The following is a 17,962-nucleotide window of genomic DNA, read 5'->3' as shown; positions in this document are numbered from 1 at the left end:
TATTCGTTTTCCAAATTGATACAAATCAAGCCTAATTTATTAAATTTAATACTTTTTTAAAAAATCAGGTTTCCCAAACCTGTTGCCAACATACGTCCATCTCGTCTGTTGTTGCCACTTCCTTTTTTCTTAAAATCCGCTTGAAATCTTCGCTAGATGTAAAGCATTCTCACAGCTGCCAATACAGTCATAACTCATGTTACAGATGCTTCGGGTTGCGCAATTTTGGGTTGCGCAATGCGCCGAACCCGAAAGTACCAGAATGGGTACTTCCAGGTTTTGGTGCTTGCTCATGCGCAGAAGCGCCGAATTGCAACCTGCGCATGCGCAGTCAAAATGCTGCAGGTTGCGGACGCTGCGGGTTGCGAATGTGCTTCCTGCATGGATCACATTCGCAAGCCCAAGCGCCCGCTGTACAGTGGTACCTCGGGTTAAGTACTTAATTTGTTCCAGAGGTCCGTTCTTAACCTGAAACTGTTCTTAACCTGAAGCACCACTTTAGCTAATGGGGCCTTCTGCTGCCGCCGCGCCTCCAGAGTACGATTTCTGTTCTCATCCTGAAGCAAAGTTCTTAACCTGAGGTACTATTTCTGGGTTAGCGGAGTCTGTAACCTGAAGCATATGTAACCTGAAACGTATGTAACTCGAGGTACCACTGTATACGACTTCACAAACAGTATTATTTTTGTTTTCCATAAGTATATCTTCCTTTTCACGTGTGTAGTCGTTCAAATCAATGTTCTCAGACCTGTTGCGGTGGGATATCAGGCCCCTCTTCTCGTTCCCTTCCCTGCTCCTTTTACAGGGTCACATTCCAAAGCATCTTGCTTGCGGGCTGAAAACAGTTCATTTTTTCTTGACATAAAGTCTTTCCCCAGATAATCCACTCTGGCACCTTTCTCCCTCTCTACAGATCTGGTCCATCAATCCTTTTAATTGCATTCCGTTCCACCTTGTTCATTGCAGGTTTTTAAGCTGGACGGGTGGCTATCTCTCAGGGATTCATTAGCTGTGATAATAACATGTTCAAGTTTGTTTGAGGCAGGTGAGCATAGAGAAGGTTTGAGAAAGTGGGTGGGTGGGTGGAGGAAACAACTAAACTGTTCGGCAATTCTTTCTTTTCCTTTGATGGGGTTTCTATTTAGACTCATAGAATTGTAGAATTGGAAGGGACCCGCAAGGAGTTATCTAGTCTAGCTCCCTGCAAGGCAGGAATTACAACTAAAGCATCCATGACAGGTGGCCATCTCAAAAGAAGGAGAGTCCACCACCTTCTGAGTTGGACCATTCCAACATCGAACAGCGCTTAACGCCAGAAAGTTCTTGCTAAGGTTTAGTCAGAATCTCCTTCCTTGCAACTTGAGTCCGCTGGTGCGAGTCCTAGACTCTGGAGCAGGAGAAAGCAAGCTTGCTCCATCTTCCATGAGACAGCCCTTCCTAGGAGTCAGTCTGACAGGACACGAGGCAGGAAACCAGGCAAGGACAGGTACAGGATCTGGCATACAGCAATGTTGCTCCCGCAACCTGGGGTGGGGTCCAACAGCCTTTTATCTTTGTCGGGGTAACGGCCGGTCCTGATCCCCCGGCGACTCACCTCCCTGTTTCGCCCGGAGGCGAGCACTCCTCCTGCGAGTACTCAGGTCTCTCCTTCTCTCAGACCTCAGTCTCTGCAGCTCGGGAGACGTCGGTGGGTTACTAGACCCAGGGGCCGCCTCAGCCTCCCCTGACCAAACTGGTAGTGGAGCAGCTGTAAGTGATGGCCCAGCTGGAGGCAACGAGGTCATCCCTGCATCTGGAGCCAGGGCAGGCTCAGGCCCCTGACTCGGCCCAGCTGGTGCTTGTTGCAGGGGAAGAAGAAGAAGAAGAAGAAGAAGAGGAAGAAGAGTTTGGATTTGATATCCCGCCTTCCACTCCCTTTAAGGAGTCTCAAAGCGGCTAACAATCTCCTTTCCCTTCCTCACCCACAACAAACACTCTGTGAGGTGAGTGGGGCTGAGAGACTTCAAAGAAGTGTGACCAGCCCAAGGTCACCCAGCAGCTGCATGTGGAGGAGCGGAGACGCGAACCCGGTTCACCAGATTACGAGACTACCGCTCTTAACCACTACACCACACTGGGAACCTGTGCAGACTGGCACTCTTCAGGATCAGGCCCCAGACTTGGTTCAGATGATGCCTGAGGCAAAGGACTGAGTCTCCTCTGGTTCCGAGTCCAAGCCCGAGTCCTAGGCCATCACAGCTCTCATCTCACCTCTCAATCTTTTCTTCAGGGATTTTCAGAGTAATGGATGCAGCTATTTTTTTAAAAAAACAACAACCTAAAAAGGTGTTTTTGATCAGGGTTTCTCTCATCCGCTTCCTCGTTTGTGATTGCTGGCTGTGTTTTTATTCCTTTTATCCTAAATATAGCTGACCCACTTGAGTTATTTATCTGGTGGGGGAAGCGAGAGATTATTTTCTGCCTTCTTTAGGAGTAAAACTGCACAGTTTTGTAGCTAAGTCCTGGGGCTTAATATTGTGCTCCAAAACCTAGTGTTTCATATTTCCACGAGACAGCCTTTAAAATAGGCAAAACATGACTGCCTCTGAGATTGTGCTAAGTGTTCCCCACCGCCCACCTTCCACAGGTAACCGCATCCAGCTATCCATTTTTTATTTTCAAAGGGTCTGGGACTTAATCCAAGTGTAGCCAAATCAGGTATAGCCCTGTTGGTACTGAGAGAGGGCTAATCCACACCTCCATTTGCCCTGCTGATTTCCCCTGGGGATACCTGATCTTTGGTGCTGAATCAGAACAAATGGCAACTGGGTTTCCTGCAGATTGCTGTTGGTTCCGATTAGCGCTAAAGAGTGGGTTTTCCAGGGGAAAGTGGCAGAGCAAATTCAAAACCACTTGGTCTCGTGCCTAAGAAAGCTCAGGACAAGCAAAAGTGCTTTCTAGGCACGTGTGGATGAGACCAAAGTCTCAGTGGGTACAGACAGATCAGGGATAATCACAGTTTCCATTTTTAAGTGACTAGATTGGCAACTTGGAGAACTCCCACTGAGTCTGGGGTCGCTTTCCTCAAGACAACCTGAGGAGATGTTACAAGAAAGCAGTCAGAGTCGTTGGGTAAATGTCAAAATTACACCACACATTTGGTGGAGTTACAGTGGGCCAGGCAAGTCAAGGTGTGTCACGTTCCTGATTATTAGCAAGATTTACATACAGTGGTACCTCAGGTTAAGTACTTAATTCGTTCCGGAGGTCTGTACTTAACCTGAAACTGTTCTTAACCTGAAGCACGACTTTAGCTAATGGGGCCTCCTGCTGCTGCCGCGCCGCCGGAGCACGATTTCTATTCTCATCCTGAAGCAAAGTTCTTAACCTGAAGCACTATTTCTAGGTTAGCAGAGTCTGTAACCTGAAGCGTATGTAACCTGAAGCGTATGTAACCCGAGGTACCACTGTAGTTCCAGACAGAGTTTGCACAAAGCATTGGCATTAGAAATAGGTTTTTGCTGGGTTTTGTTGACATGACAACCATGATGTCTGGCAGGGCCTTCATGATTCCTTTAGGCAGTGCACCTGAGCAAACAGTAGAATATTTGGGGACCATTGACACGATCTAGGGTCATTGATCAAAAGGGAAAGAAAGGAGAACCCTTTGGGTGCTTCCCCTGATGGTATCGGCCTACGTGGTCTCACACTTTGAGGTAAAGGTAAAAAGACCATGCAGACACCAGCTTTCCCATAATGCACGGGGCACACACGATTTTCAAGTTCCAAAAGCAAGAATCCTGCATTTACAAACGGTTTTATCCATGATTTCATTGAGAGAAACAAGCTTTCCTTGGTTTAACGGCCTAAATAGAATGTGTCTGGTTCCTATTCGACGGATAGAGCTGCGATTGCCTGCTGCTGGCTTTTTCTGGCTGCTGGAGGTGCTGAGGGATTTAAAGTTTTAAATGGCTGTGGAGCGAGTGGCTTTGGATAGATGAGAAGGGAAACTGGGGCGCAAGCTTTTATTGAAGGAAATAACAATGGGATTTAGCAGGGAGATTGGATGGCAGGGGGTTGCGTGTGTGTAGTGCAGAACTTTCCAAACTGCGTGTCGTGACACTTTAGTGTGTCGGCCACAGTGTGCAGGTATGTCGCACGATATGGGTCTGTATCTTTTATAAGGGGTTAGTTTCACCAAAATAAAGGTAAAGGTAAAGGGACCCCTGACCATTAGGTCCAGTCGTGACCGACTCTGGGGTTGCGGCGCTCATCTCGCTTTATTGGCCGAGGGAGCCGGTGTACAGCTTCCAGGTCATGTGGCCAGCATGACTAAGCCGCTTCTGGCGAACCAGAGCAGCGCATGGAAACGCCGCTTACCTTCCCGCTGGAGCGGTAACTATTTTTCTACTTGCACTTTGAGGTGCTTTCGAACTGCTAGGTTGGCAGGAGCAGGGACCGAGCAACGGGAGCTCACCCCGTCGCGGGGATTCGAACCGCCGACCTTCTGATCGGCAAGTCCTGGGCTCTGTGGTTTAACCCACAGCGCCACCCGTGTCCCCTGCGTCGCAAAATAACGCATGTCTAAAAAGTGGGTCACCGACACAAGGAGTTTGGAAAGCTCTGGCATAGTGCTTTGCAGGGCCGTCTTTACCCGGGGATGCAAGGAGTGCAGGGCACCCCGGCGCTGAATTCTGGGGGGCGCCAGATGGCTGGCAGGCACGCACCTTCCCTCCCAAGCCTCTGCGGGAAGTGCTCTCCTCCCGCAGTGGCATGGGAGAGAGTTGCGCACCCGCCAACCAGATGGCTGGCACTCATAGCTGTCAATGTTTTCCTTTTTTAAAGGGAAATTCCCTTATTCCGAATAGGATTCCTCGCAAGAAAAGGGAAAAGTTGACAGCTATGCTGGCAGTGCACAGCTCCCCTCCCCCCATCCGTGTATAGGACAACCTCATCTAATACACGGGGAAATATGGTAATTTGGGGCGCTGGGTGAATCTTTGCACCCCGGCGCAAATGCAATTCTGGGCTGCATCAATAGGAGTATAGCATCTAGATCAAGGGAAGTAATAGTGCCACTGTATTCTGCTCTGGTCAGACCTCACCTGGAGTACTGTGTCCAGTTCTGGGCACCACAGTTCAAGAAGGACACTGACAAACTGGAACGTGTCCAGAGGAGGGCAACCAAAATGGTCAAAGGTCTGGAAACGATGCCTTATGAGGAACGGCTAAGGGAGCTGGGTATGTTTAGCCTGGAGAAGAGGAGGTTAAGGGGTGATATGATAGCCATGTTCAAATATATAAAAGGATGTCATATAGAGGAGGGAGAAAGGTTGTTTTCTGCTGCTCCAGAGAAGCGGACACGGAGCAATGGATCCAAACTACAAGAAAGATTCCACCTAAACATGAGGAAGAACTTCCTGACAGTAAGAGCTGTTCGACAGTGGAATTTGCTGCCAAGGAGTGTGGTGGAGTCTCCGTCTTTGGAGGTCTTTAAGCAGAGGCTTGACAACCATATGTCAGGAGTGCTCTGATGGTGTTTCCTGCTTGGCAGGGGGTTGGACTCGATGGCCCTTGTGGTCTATTCCAACTCTATGATTCTATGATTCTATAACTGCTCACAATTATACTTTCTTCTTTTTTTAAGGTGTGAAGCAACTCGCTCCTGCCCAGTCTGCAAGTGCTAGGCCTCTGGCTTCTAACCAGAATCCACCTGCCCAGGTGGCAGAACAAGGTATGCCTGGTGATTGTTGAGTTCCAGGGTATTTCTCCCCTTCCCACAGTACCTTTCAAAACCAGAATAAATTGGAACAAGAGACCTTGTGCTGATTTTCCTTACTGTATTGGACAAGGGGTAGAGCAGCCTTCCTCAACCTCGGCCCTCCAGATGTTTTGAGACTACAATTCCCATCCTCCCTGACCACTGGTCCTGCTAGCTAGGGATCATGGGAGTTGTAGGCCAAAAACATCTGGAGGGCTGAGGTTGAGGAAGCCGGGGGTAGAGTCTCTCGTTTTCACTGCCAGGCTGAATGCTCTGATATATGTGTGTGTCTCTGTAATAATGATAATAATTATTTGTACCCTGCCCATCTGGCTGGGTTTCCAGAAGGAAACAGAGGCTAAGATCTTCTGCCCTCTTGGTATTTTTTGGGGGGTGCTGGGGCTGAATCTTGTGGGGAAGGCAGGTGAACTCATTGGCACACCCTCTTCTTCTCTTGTTGCTGGCTGCCATTTTGAATTTCTACAAACGCCCTGGGGCAAGGCAGCTTCACGAGGCAGCAGCATGCCAGGCCCCATGAAATTCACCCCCATTCCCTTGACCAGCTGAAATGCCCCTTTGAGACCTTGGTCTTAGGACAGGGGTAGAGGATCCAAATTGCCCCCTCGGCCTCTCTATCTGCCCCCTGGGGAACTCTGGAGGCTATTCCCTCCCCAAACCGCCTCCCTTCTTGGCCTTCCCTTTCTGCTATAGTGTTTTTGCCCAGCTGAAATGTACCCTTGAACTCTGGTCACCTGGATGGAGGAAGGACAGAGAGCAGTTTGTCAGCAAGGTTGTCGACAAGCTGGAAGGTGTGCAGAGCAGGGCGGACAGGATGATCAAGGGTCATCAAGGGAGGAGAAAAGACTATTTATGTATGTGACCATAGCTGCATGGATATTATTGGCCCAGAGATGGAAAGAAGATGAAGTTCCCACTAGAGAAGAATGGTAGATGAAGTTGATGAACTCTGCTGAAATGGCCGGAAAAGTCAGAAATCAGGAAGACCAACATTTTAATAAGGAATGGGGAAAATTTATAACTTATCTTAAAGACCATTGTAAACAGTTAAAATTGCTAGTAGGATTGGAATATCACTTGTAGTTTAAGGGTGAATTCTGGACACAGTGGAGATGTAAAAGATTTGGATCATCATCAAAGATGCGGGAAGAAATGATTAATAATAGGACCCACAAAGGGGAGGAGGGAAGTCCAGGAGATTCCTTGGAATCTTGTTTTTATGATTTATGTTTGATATATCTATGTAAAATTTTAATTTGAAAAACTATGTGCATATATAGAGAGAGATGATCAAGAGTCTGGAAGCAAAGCCTTATGAGAAATGGTCGAAGGAGTTGGGTATGTTTAGCCTGGAAGATGGAGGAGACAAAGAGGAGATATGAGAGCCATCTTCACATATCTTAAGGGCTGTCCCATAGAAGATCGACCCCCTTTCCCCGGCCGTGCCTTAGGATATTCCTAAACGCACCTCTTTGCTTTTGAAATGTAAGATGTAAAGAGCGAGAAATAGAAGTGCCTTGTTGGGAATACCTATAGTTCAGTGCGGACTTTTGCTTTGCAGGCCCAGCTGCTGCGGGGAGGCCAGGGACAGGCCCTGGAGGTCGCTTTCCAGAAAGACAAGGTACAAACTGTTTGATTTGTATATTAACAAATTCCTATTCCATCTGGCCTCTACGGCAGTGTTACCCAAGACTGTTATCTCCAGCTGTTTTCGGACTACAATTCCCATCATCTCTGATCACTGGTCTTGCTAGCTAGGGATGATGGGAGTTGTAATCCAAAAAAAGCTGGAGACCCAGGCTTGGGTAACACCTCTCTAGAGACTGAATGTTTTTGAGGAAAGGGTTGATGCTGCGATGGTTTTTTAAATTGTTGCCTTTGTTTTTAACGGACCTTTTTATTTTATTTGAGTACTATTGGTGTTTGTTTACATTTTAAAGATCTTTTCTATGTTTTTAGCTAGTTCTATTTTATCTGTGCGCGAGCCGTCTTAAGTACAGTGGTACCTCTGGTTGCAAACGGGATCCATTCCGGAGGCCTGTTCGCAACATGAAAACAGCACAACCTGAAGTGCCATATCTGCGCAGCTGCGTGGCGCGATTTGATGCTTGTGCACATGTGCGAAGCGCGATTTAGCGCTTCTGCTCATGCGGTGAAACCCGGAAGTAACCCTTTCCGGTACTTCCGGGTTGCCACGGGACGTAACCTGAAAGAACGTAACATGAAGCAAACATAACATGAGGTATGACTGTATTTGTTAACCTGACCATATCTTGTTTTTCCTTTTCCTTTTTCCTTTTGGATTCTGTCTATACTATACTATACTATACTATACTATACTATACTATACTATACTATACAATACAGTGGTACCTCGGGTTAAGTACTTAATTTGTTCCGGAGGTCCGTTCTTAACCTGAAACTGTTCTTAACCTGAAGCACCACTTTAGCTAATGGGGCCTTCTGCTGCTGCCGTGCCGCCAGAGCACGATTTCTGTTCTTATCCTGAAGCAAAGTTCTTAACCCAAGGTACTATTTCTGGGTTAGCGGATACTGTAACCTGAAGTGTATGTAACCTGAAGCATATGTAACCCAAGGTACCACTGTACTGTACTATACTATACTATACTATACTATACTATACTATACTATACTATTCTATATATTTGTTTAGATAAAAGAAAAGAAATCTACCCTAGAACTCTTGCCTGTGACCAGTCTCCTTCCTCTCGCTGTCTTTCTCTCTGCTTGCATAGGAAGTCTTTCCATGGCTCCACCCCAAGCTGATCCCCCCATCTCTGCCGCTGGGACATCAAGGGATGAGAAAGCCGCCTCTGGATATCCGTCACCCGCAGGGGAGAGACCTATGCGCCAGGTGGCTCCCTACAGCCAAACTGGTGCCCCTCCTGCTGCACCTGCACCCCAACGGCAGCCTCCTCCAGAGGAGGAGGAAGATGAGGCCAACAGCTACGACTCGGACGAAGCAAGTAGGTTGTAGTTCCAACGACTGAGCTAAGGCCATTTTTTCTTGTTGCAAAGAGGCCATTTCTCTCTCTCTCTCTCTCTCTCTCTCTCTCTCTCTCTTTCTTTCTTATCCATGACTTTGTAAGAGGAACCCATAAGAGGCACACTGCTTCGAAGATAAAGAAGTGCTCCAACCTTAGACCTACCAATTAAGAATTGTGCCCACTGATAAGGGACGCGGGTGGCGTTGTGGTCTAAACCACCGATCGGAAGGTCGGCGATTCGAATCCCCATGACAGGGTGAGCTCCCGTTGCTCTGTCTCGGCTTTGGCCAACCTAGCAGTTCCAAAGCATGACAGTGCAAGTACATAAATAGGTACCACTGCGGTGGGAAGGTAAACGGCATTTCCATGCACTCTGGTTTCCATCACAGTGTCCCGTTGCACAAGAAGCAGTTTAGTTCTGCTGGCGACATGACCCGGAAAGCTGTCTGTGGACAAATGCCGGCTCCTTTGGTCTGAAAGCGAGATGAGCGCCGCAACCCCATAGTCGCCTTTGACTGGACTTAACCACCCAGGGGTCCTTTACCTTTTACTTTTACCTGTCCCCACTGATTAGTCTCTAGTGATTTCCAATTGATAAAAGATTGCTTCCTTAGGCAACTCAAGCTTCAAGGATATGGCTTGACTCTTTCTTTTTTATTCGGGAAATTTATACCGTATTTTTCGCTCTTTAAGATGCACCTTTTCCCTCCTAAAAAGTAAGGGGAAATGTGTGTGCGTCTTATGGAGTGAATGTAGGCTGCACAACTATCCCAGAAGCCAGCACAGCAAGAGGGATCGCTGCTTTCGCTGTGCAGCGATCCCTCTTGCTGTTCTGACTTCGCTTTGCTGGAGAGGCACTGTGCAGAGAGGGAGAGCTGCGCAGCACCCCTTCAGCGAAGCGGGAGGAGAAATGGAGCCCCTTCCATTTCTCCTCCTGCTTTGCTGGAGAGGCACTGCGCAGATTCAGAATATTTTTTTTCTTGTTTTCCTCCTCTAAAAACTAGGGGTGCCTTATGGTCGGGTGCGTCTTATGGAGCGAAAAATACGGTAATTTAAAACTGGAGAAGAAAACTGCAGGAATGTGCAACTTTTGTGTCAGGTGACCTGATTTCTGCCAAGGGCCACTAGCTTCGAGGTGTGTGAGTGCACACTGGCTGTGAGTGGGACCAGAGTCGCAGAGGATAGAATTTGCAACATGGCAGGGATCCACCATACCACCTCCTTTCTTTGTCCCTGCACCCTATCTCTGCAGGGCACATAAAACGGGCTGCATGACTCTAAGCCAAGGCGGCTCATCCTTATCCAGCTCTTCCTTAGCCTACAGGGCAGTGCCTCCTTCTGAAGAGGCCAGGAATGTATGCCTTGCAAACACAGACGCCTGAGCATACAGTCTGATTGCTTCTTAAAAAGGTAAAGGGACCCCCGACCATTAGGTCCAGACGTGACCGACTCTGGGGTTGCAGTGCTCATCTCGCTTTATTGGCCGAGGGAGCCGGCGTACAGCTTCTGGGTCATGTGGCCAGCCTGACTAAGCCGCTTCTGGCGAACCAGAGCAGCGCACAGAAACGCCGTTTACCTTCCCGCCGGAGCGGTACCTATTTATCTACTTGCACTTTGACATGCTTTCGAACTGCTAGGTTGGCAGGAGCAGGGACTGAGCAACAGGAGCTCACCCCGTCGCAGGGATTCGAACTGCCAACCTTCCGATCGGCAAGTCCTAGGCTCTGTGGTTTAACCCACAGCGCCACCCGCGTCCCATTGCCTCTTACACGCATCTAACTCCCAGGATTTCAACCGCATAAGGTTGAAGGCTGGCTGGCTGAAATCCCACAAGTTAAACTCAAGGCAGAAAGCTCAAAAGCTCTTTTTGCCTGGAGCTTTTAAGCTATCTGCCTTGCTAGGGGGCAAGGCCCCTTCAGAGCACCTGCTCAGGAAGGCTAGGGATGCTTACATAGGCGGTGACTCCATGGGGGCAGTTTGAATATATACCCCCATGGAGTTTTTGCATATAGATGGGACGCTTGGACCCGAACCCCCACGTAAGATGCAATCCTGGTTGTCTCAACACGAATCACTTTGATTTCTTTTGTAGATGTGGTGGGTGGGATCAGAGAGGGATCCTAGAGCTCTTAGATCTCCCAATGTCCATGCCTCTCTGCCCTGGGAGCTTTCCTCAAGCCTCTTACCAATAAGCTTTTAAAGTTTATTTCTGCAACATGAACGAACAGAAGCTGAAGTTGGTGGTTGTGTTGCCGTGATTCAATGCAAGATTCTGAACTGCCTTGCTTTTGTGATGCAATGGGAGAGGCCATTGCAGAAGTCCCATGTTTCCCTCCCTAGTTTTGTCTCCTGCATTTTTCATGGCTGGATTATACTTTTAAAGTGTGCGAGATTTTCTCGGGCTGCTGTCCTCTTCAAAGTAATGGTGGCCTCCTTTGGGGGCTCGTGACATCGTTCCAGAGCCTCCCTAAGTGCTTTTAATGGTTAGTAAATAAGTAATCGGGGAGAGGAATGGTGGAGTGCAACCCGTTTTCTCCTCTGGTGGAAGATAACAACCCCATATCTGCCCACACCTACCAAAAACACCCACCCACGCTGGAAGATTTCAATTATTCATCCAAGACGCAGGAGCCCGCAGGCATTCTTATGCAGCTCTGCTCTTTCTCGGGGTGGGGGTGGGGAGCCCCATGAGGTAAAAGGCAAAAACTAGAATCTTCCATCTTCGGGCTTACCTAAGAGATGTGAATCATCTGCAGAGTTGTGTTGCATCTCCCAAAACACATCTCTTTTGCACAGCCTTTGACTCAGCCTCTCGTTCGGGGCCGGCTCTACCGTTAGGCAGGGTGAAGTGGCAGGTGCAAAGGCACATGGAGCAGACAGAAGTGGGTATGCAGGGAGATCCAGGCTGTGGGAAGCATACTAAAAGACTGATTTCTTACCAGCGCAGAACGGGTGTTATGTGGCCCCTGTAATAGTGCCAGTTCTGCAGACTGGTGCGGTTGAGAGGGCATACTTGGAGTAAGGTGATCTCACAGGCGAACTGCTGCCAAATCTTATGCCAAACTACAGTGGTACCTTGGTTCTCGAACTTAATCCGTTCCGGGAGTCCGTTTGACTCCTGAAACGGTTCTAAAACCAAGGCACTGCTCCCGATTGGCTGCAGGAGCTTCCTTTGCTCAATCGGAAGCCGCGCCAGATGTTTGGCTTCTGAAAAACGTTTGCAAACCGGAACACTCACTTCCGGGTTTGCAGCGTTCAGGAGCCGATTTGTTCGAGAGCCAAGCCATTTTAGTACCAAGGTACCACTGTATCTGTTTTTGAGTGGGACACCCACCACCAAAGTCGTTTTTCCCTGGAAAACAAATGCTAGAATTGTTTCCCTCTAACCTTCCTGCAACACCACGGGCCCAACCATGTTGTCAGCATTAACCCTTCTCTCTCCCCAGCTACTCTTGGTGCTCTGGAATTCAGCCTTTTGTACGACCAGGAGAACAGCTCTTTGCAATGCACTCTCATCAAGGCAAAGGTAAATAATAAAATAATCCTAATACTAATACTAATAATAATAATAACAATAAAATAATAATGATAATTTATTATTTATACCCCACCCATCTGGCTGGGTTTCCCCAGCCACTCTGGGCGGCTTCCAACCAAACATTAAAATACAATAATTCATCAGATATTAAAAGCTTCCCTAAACAGGGCTCCCTTCAGATGTTTTCTAAAAGTCAGATAGTTGTTAATTTCTTTGACATGTGATGGGAGGGTGATCCACAGGGCTGGCACCACCCTTTGGGTCCTTCAAGAGGAAATCAGCTGGAGAACTGGAAGATTATCAGGCTCGGAGGGGCCCCGCAATGCCTATGATTCTCCTTCTGCACAAACCTTTCCAGTTGTTCTACAGGGGTGTGCGAATCTGGGTAGCCTTGTTTCAGTTCGCTGCTTGTTTTGGAAAGCGCAGATTTGATAGATCTGCCTTCCAGTGCAAACTGAATTGAATTTCTACCCTATCCCTAGCAGCAGCGGAGGGCAGCGAGAGAAGATTTCCCCCTCTGCCCCTGCCCTCCAGCTCACAGAAGAAGTACTTTAAAGCAGCCCCATGCCATTAAGACTGGAGCAAAAAGCCCTGCCTGCCTGTCAGTCAATTAAGTCATGCGATTAATAGGTGGATGCCCCATCACAGCGTTAAATTTGGCCCATTACGCAGATACTGATAAAGATCTGGCCCACAGAGCAGAAAGGATTCCCGTATTTTTCCCTCTATAAGACACACTTTTCCCCTCCTGAAAATAAGGGAAAATGTCTGTGCGTCTTATGGAGTGAATGTGTGGTCGATTGCTGGCTCCCTTTCTGGCCCCGGCCCCTTGCCCAGGCCTCCATTGTTGAATGTTCTGCAGACGGAGGCTGTTTGTTTCCCCAGCAACATGGGACTGGCTGATTAGATTATCTGTCTGGAAACTGTAGAAATGGCTCCCTTTCCTTTCCTAAAGAAGCTGCAGAACTGTGAGTTGAACCCCATAAAAACAGGATTTTTTCCCTTTGCAAAGTAAGCTCAACAACTTTGAGCTGATCCTCAAGAAAAGGGGCTTTTTCCCTTTGCAAAAGAAGCTGCACAACTGTGAGCTGATCCCCCCAAAACGGGGCTTTCCCCCTTTCCTCCTTTAAAAAACTAGGTGCGTCTTATGGTCAGGTGCGTCTTAGGGAGCGAAAAATATGGTAAGACAACTTGGCCTCTGGCAGAGTTAATGAGCCTGCCCTGATTTTATTCCTACCCAGGGCTTGAAACCGATGGACTCCAATGGGTTGGCAGACCCTTATGTGAAGCTGCACCTTTTGCCAGGGGCCAGTAAGGTAAGGTAATTTTGTCCCTTTGTCCCTTCGTTCCTATAATAGGCATCTGTTTGGCCATCCTGTGAAAACAGGATGCTGGACTGGATGAGACCCCATAGACCTGAACCAGCAGGCTCTTCTTATTTTATCTGTGTTCATTAACCCAGAATATCCACCCACCGACTCTTGTTCATGGCTAAATTAAATGCAGTTCTTCCCCCCCCCCCTTCAACACCTTTCCCCATCCCCAGTTTTTGGGGGCTGAAGTTTTCCGTGCCTGTTCCACAGCCTTTGTCAAAGCTCGGAGCTGCACTCTGTGGGGGGAAACAGGTTAATGAGAATGGCGGGTCTAGAAAGTGGCATTGCTACCGCGAGGTGAAGCCTCTGCCCGAAAATCTAATTATTACTGGGGGTTTAAAAAGATTGGTTTGCTGCGAAGGTTTTTATCCAGGTCTAATTGGTACCTTGGAAAAAAGGAGCACCTGCTGATGAGTGACTCAACTCCTCTAATGGATTTTCTTCCTCTTTGCTGTATCAAAGAGCAGCTCTGCCAAGCTGTGCTCTGTGGGGCAAGGGGAATTCTATGCCACAAAGTTCTAGGGAGGACAGGATTGCCCCAGTCTGAACCAAGGAGGCGTTTCCTTTTGCCAAACAAATTTAAACTTTTTGTCCGCCCACAGGAAATGTCAGTGAGTTTTCTTAAATGCTCAGACACAGAGCTTTAAATCGCGGGGAAAAGTTAAACGGGGATAAGACCTCAGCAGGGTCAATTGATCAAGGTTGTTTTGTAAGTTTCCTTCTGGTGTCTAACTCAGACCGCCCTGATAAATCCTGCAGAATAAAGGTACCTGTTAAAATATAGTGCATTTGAATGCGAAAACAAACCCAAACCACTCCAATGTGGCTTGATATAGTCCATCAGGCACAATGGCCCATTCAAAGGCATTCAGATCAGGGAGGTTTGTAAGGACTCATGCATGTTTTAATAGTTCTGCTTGTTTTCCAGTCAAACAAGCTGAGGACCAAGACTTTGAGGAACACCCGGAACCCTGCATGGAATGAGACCCTGGTGTACCATGGCATCACAGATGAGGACATGCAGAGGAAGACATTGAGGCAAGTCAAAGGGTTAAGTGCCAAACTTTGAATAAAACATGATGGGATCGTTCCGGCTTACATCCACAGTTACCTCTGGCGACCTGATGCAAAGCATCTTCAAAGGTCCTCCTGAGATGGCGCTGGACGGGAACTAGGGCTGTTGTGACATCAATCTCCCTCTGGAGGTTCAGGAGTTCAGCCTACACTCGAGTAGGACTCTGGCAGAGACTGGCATGTTCTCTCCCTCCTGGTCGATCGCTTGGGAGCTTCAAAAGCTTTCTTCAGCACAAACATCGCAGTGACCGATGCCAACAGACATTGGCACACTTAGGGATCCGCAGAGTTTGCGCATCATGCGCGTGACAGACCTCAGCGACTCAGCATTTTGGCTAATCTACTTTATTTACATATAAACAAACACAGAGCAATGCAACATGGCTCCCCCTCTCTCTAGCATCAGACAGCAAATGAACAAAGGACAATAGTCCCACTTCACGGAACACAGTAACACAAACATCCTGTCTCCGTCACTTCCCACTCTGTGGAGTCAAAACATATGCCGTCATGTGAAAGACAACAATCCCATGACTGCAACCATGGAGCAGGAATTCTAACAGTGGACACTCCATCCTTGGATGTTTTTAAGCAGAGGTTGGATGGCCACCTGTCATGGATCCTTTGGTTGAGATTCCTGCATTGCAGAGGGTTGGTCTCGATGACTCTTTGAGGTCTTTTCCAACTCTACAGTTCTATGATTCTATGACCCTGGAGAGCTGCTACCAGTCAGCTGTTTATAATAATAATAATTTATTATTTCTACCCCGCCCATCTGGCTGGGTTTCCCTAGCCAATCTGGGCGTCTTCCAACAAAAGATTAAAAATACATTAAAATATCAGTCATTAAAAACTTCCCCAAACAGGGCTGCCTTCAGATGTCTTCTAAACCTCAGATAGTTGTTAATTTCTTTGACTTCTGATGGGAGGGTGTTCCAGAGGTTGGGCGCCACTACCGAGAAGGCCCTCTGCCTAGTTTCCTGTTACCTCACTTCTCGCAGTGAGGGAACCTCCAGAAGGCCCTCGGAGCTGGACCTCAAAGTCCGGACAGAATGAAGGGGGTGGAGACGTTCCTTCAGGTATACTGGGCCAATGCCGTTTAGGGCTTTAAAGGTCAGCACCAACAGTTTGAATTGTGCTCAGAAACGTACGGAGAGCCAGTGTAGGTCTTTCAATACTGGTGTTATGTGGTCTTGGCAGCCGCTCCCAGTCACCAGTCTAGCTGCCACATTCTGGATTAATTGCAGTTTCCAAGTCACCTTCAGAGGTAGCCCCACGTAGAGCGCATTGCAGTAGTCCAAGCGGGAGATAACCAGAGCGTGCATGTTTGTTCCTTTCAGGATCTCTGTGTGTGACGAGGACAAATTTGGCCACAACGAGTTCATAGGTGAGACGAGGGTGGCCCTGAAGAAAGTGAAGGCCAACCAGAAGAAGAATTTCAACATCTGTCTGGAAAGAGTCATCCCGGTACATTTCACCGTCTTCTTATGTTCTCGTCCCATTCATTGTGATGGTTTGTGTGTCTTTTCTTACGTGTTTGGACCTGCTCTGTAGCACAGAGGGGATGGGAAGCTGAGTTGGGAAGAGTTGTCTGCTGGACAGACAGTTGGAAGGATGGCTTTTTCCAACTAAGAATCAACACCGCAGGTTAAGGAGAAGGAAGCAAATTCTATCCACAGTTTTAACACTGGGCTTCTTTGGTTAAAGACAGATAAGAGCATAAGCAGACCCTGCTGGGGTCAGGCCAAGGGCCCATCTATTTTAGCACCCTGTTCTCACAGTGGCCAACAAGACGTCTCACTGAGAAGCCCACGAGCAGGATCCAAGCACAGGAACCCTCTCCCCTCCTGTGGTTTCCAGCAACTCAGGTCCGCAATACCTCAGGGACCACCTCTTTCCATATGAACCCACCCAGACCCTGAGATCATCTTCTGAGACCCTCCTTCATGCGCCTCCTCCTTGAGAGGTCCGGAGGATGGCCACATGAGAACGGGGCCTTCTCTGCAGTGGCTCCCCATTTGCGGAATGCTCTCCTCAGGGAGGTTTGCCTGGCGCCTTCATTATACGCCTTTAGGCGCCAGGCAAAAACGTTCCTTTTAACCAGGCCTTTAGTTGATCCGATTTACATCCTATGCCCTTTTAAAATGTTTTTTTTGCGGGGGGAGGCTACTGGGTTGTTGTTTTTATTTTTATTAGGTATTTTGTGGTTTTATATCTTGATTTTATTCTGTGAACCGCCCTGAGACTCCTGGGTATAGGGTGGTATATAAATTCAATCAACAAGCAAGCAAGCAAGCAAGCAAGCAAGCAAACAAACAAACAAACAAACAAACAAACAAACAAACAAACTGATAATCAGAAGCATTGGTGCCTCCAACTGTGGAGGCCGAGAATAGCCATCAGAGTTAGATAGCTTTCTTCTCCATGAATTTCCCCAGTCCTCCTTTAAAGCCGTCCAAGTTTGTCGCCGTCATCACGGCCTCCTGTGGCAGTGAGTTCCATAGTTTAACTTTGTGCTGTGTGAAATGGTAGTTTCTTTTGCCCTTCCTGGATCTTCTAACATTCAGCTTCATTGCATGCTTGTGGCTTGCTGCACCGTGAAAAGGGGAGAAAACATTTTTTTCTCTCTCTTTACTCTTTCTCCATGCCGTGTATAATTTTATAAGCTTCTATGCTGTCACCTATTAACTTGCCTTTTCTCTGAAGTAAAAAGTCCCAAGCGCTGCAGCCTTGATCCACCCCCTGGGTCAAGTACAAGGTGCTGTGATCCTTTCACGGTGTGGGAAAATCCTTGCACGGTGTGGGGAAAAATGCACGAGAAAACCCCTCTCTTATAATGTAGAATTTGGGGGCCAGAAGACTCAGGGCCGACAAAAGGAAGGAGTCTTCACACAACACATACCGTATTTTTTGCTCTATAAGACTCACTTTTTCCCTCCTAAAAAGTAAGGGGAAATGTGTGTGCGTCTTATGGGGCGAATGCAGGCTGCGCAGCTATCCCAGAAGCCAGAACAGCAAGAGGGATTGCTGCTTTCACTGCGCAGCGATCCCTCTTGCTGTTCTGGCTTCTGAGATTCAGAATATTTCTTTTCTTGTTTTCCTCCTCCAAAAACTAGGTGCGTCTTGTGGTCTGGTGCGTCTTATAGAGCGAAAAATACGGGTAGTTCAACTATGGAACTCACTCTCACAGGATGTGCCAATGGCTGCCAAC

The 17,962-nt window shown here is 47.9% G+C and overlaps 1 protein-coding gene across 4 annotated transcripts in view; it reads left to right on the top strand.

Moving 5' to 3' along the window:
* RPH3A (rabphilin 3A) overlaps positions 1-17,962 on the top strand; it is a 115,228-nt gene that overhangs the window by 79,046 nt on the left and 18,220 nt on the right. For all 4 annotated transcript variants that reach the window (XM_077931161.1, XM_077931162.1, XM_077931163.1 and 1 more), the window contains 7 exons: positions 5,627-5,713; positions 7,320-7,379; positions 8,515-8,745; positions 12,213-12,292; positions 13,546-13,620; positions 14,606-14,715; positions 16,092-16,218. In XM_077931161.1, coding sequence (XP_077787287.1) covers positions 5,627-5,713; positions 7,320-7,379; positions 8,515-8,745; positions 12,213-12,292; positions 13,546-13,620; positions 14,606-14,715; positions 16,092-16,218 — 770 coding nt within the window. The remainder of the gene's footprint in view (positions 1-5,626; positions 5,714-7,319; positions 7,380-8,514; positions 8,746-12,212; positions 12,293-13,545; positions 13,621-14,605; positions 14,716-16,091; positions 16,219-17,962) is intronic.

This window comes from Podarcis muralis, chromosome 7 (genome assembly GCF_964188315.1).
Source record: "Podarcis muralis chromosome 7, rPodMur119.hap1.1, whole genome shotgun sequence".
Lineage (NCBI taxonomy): Eukaryota > Metazoa > Chordata > Lepidosauria > Squamata > Lacertidae > Podarcis > Podarcis muralis.
Note: the sequence above shows the minus strand (reverse complement) of the source record. Positions and strands in the feature narration are given on the sequence as shown.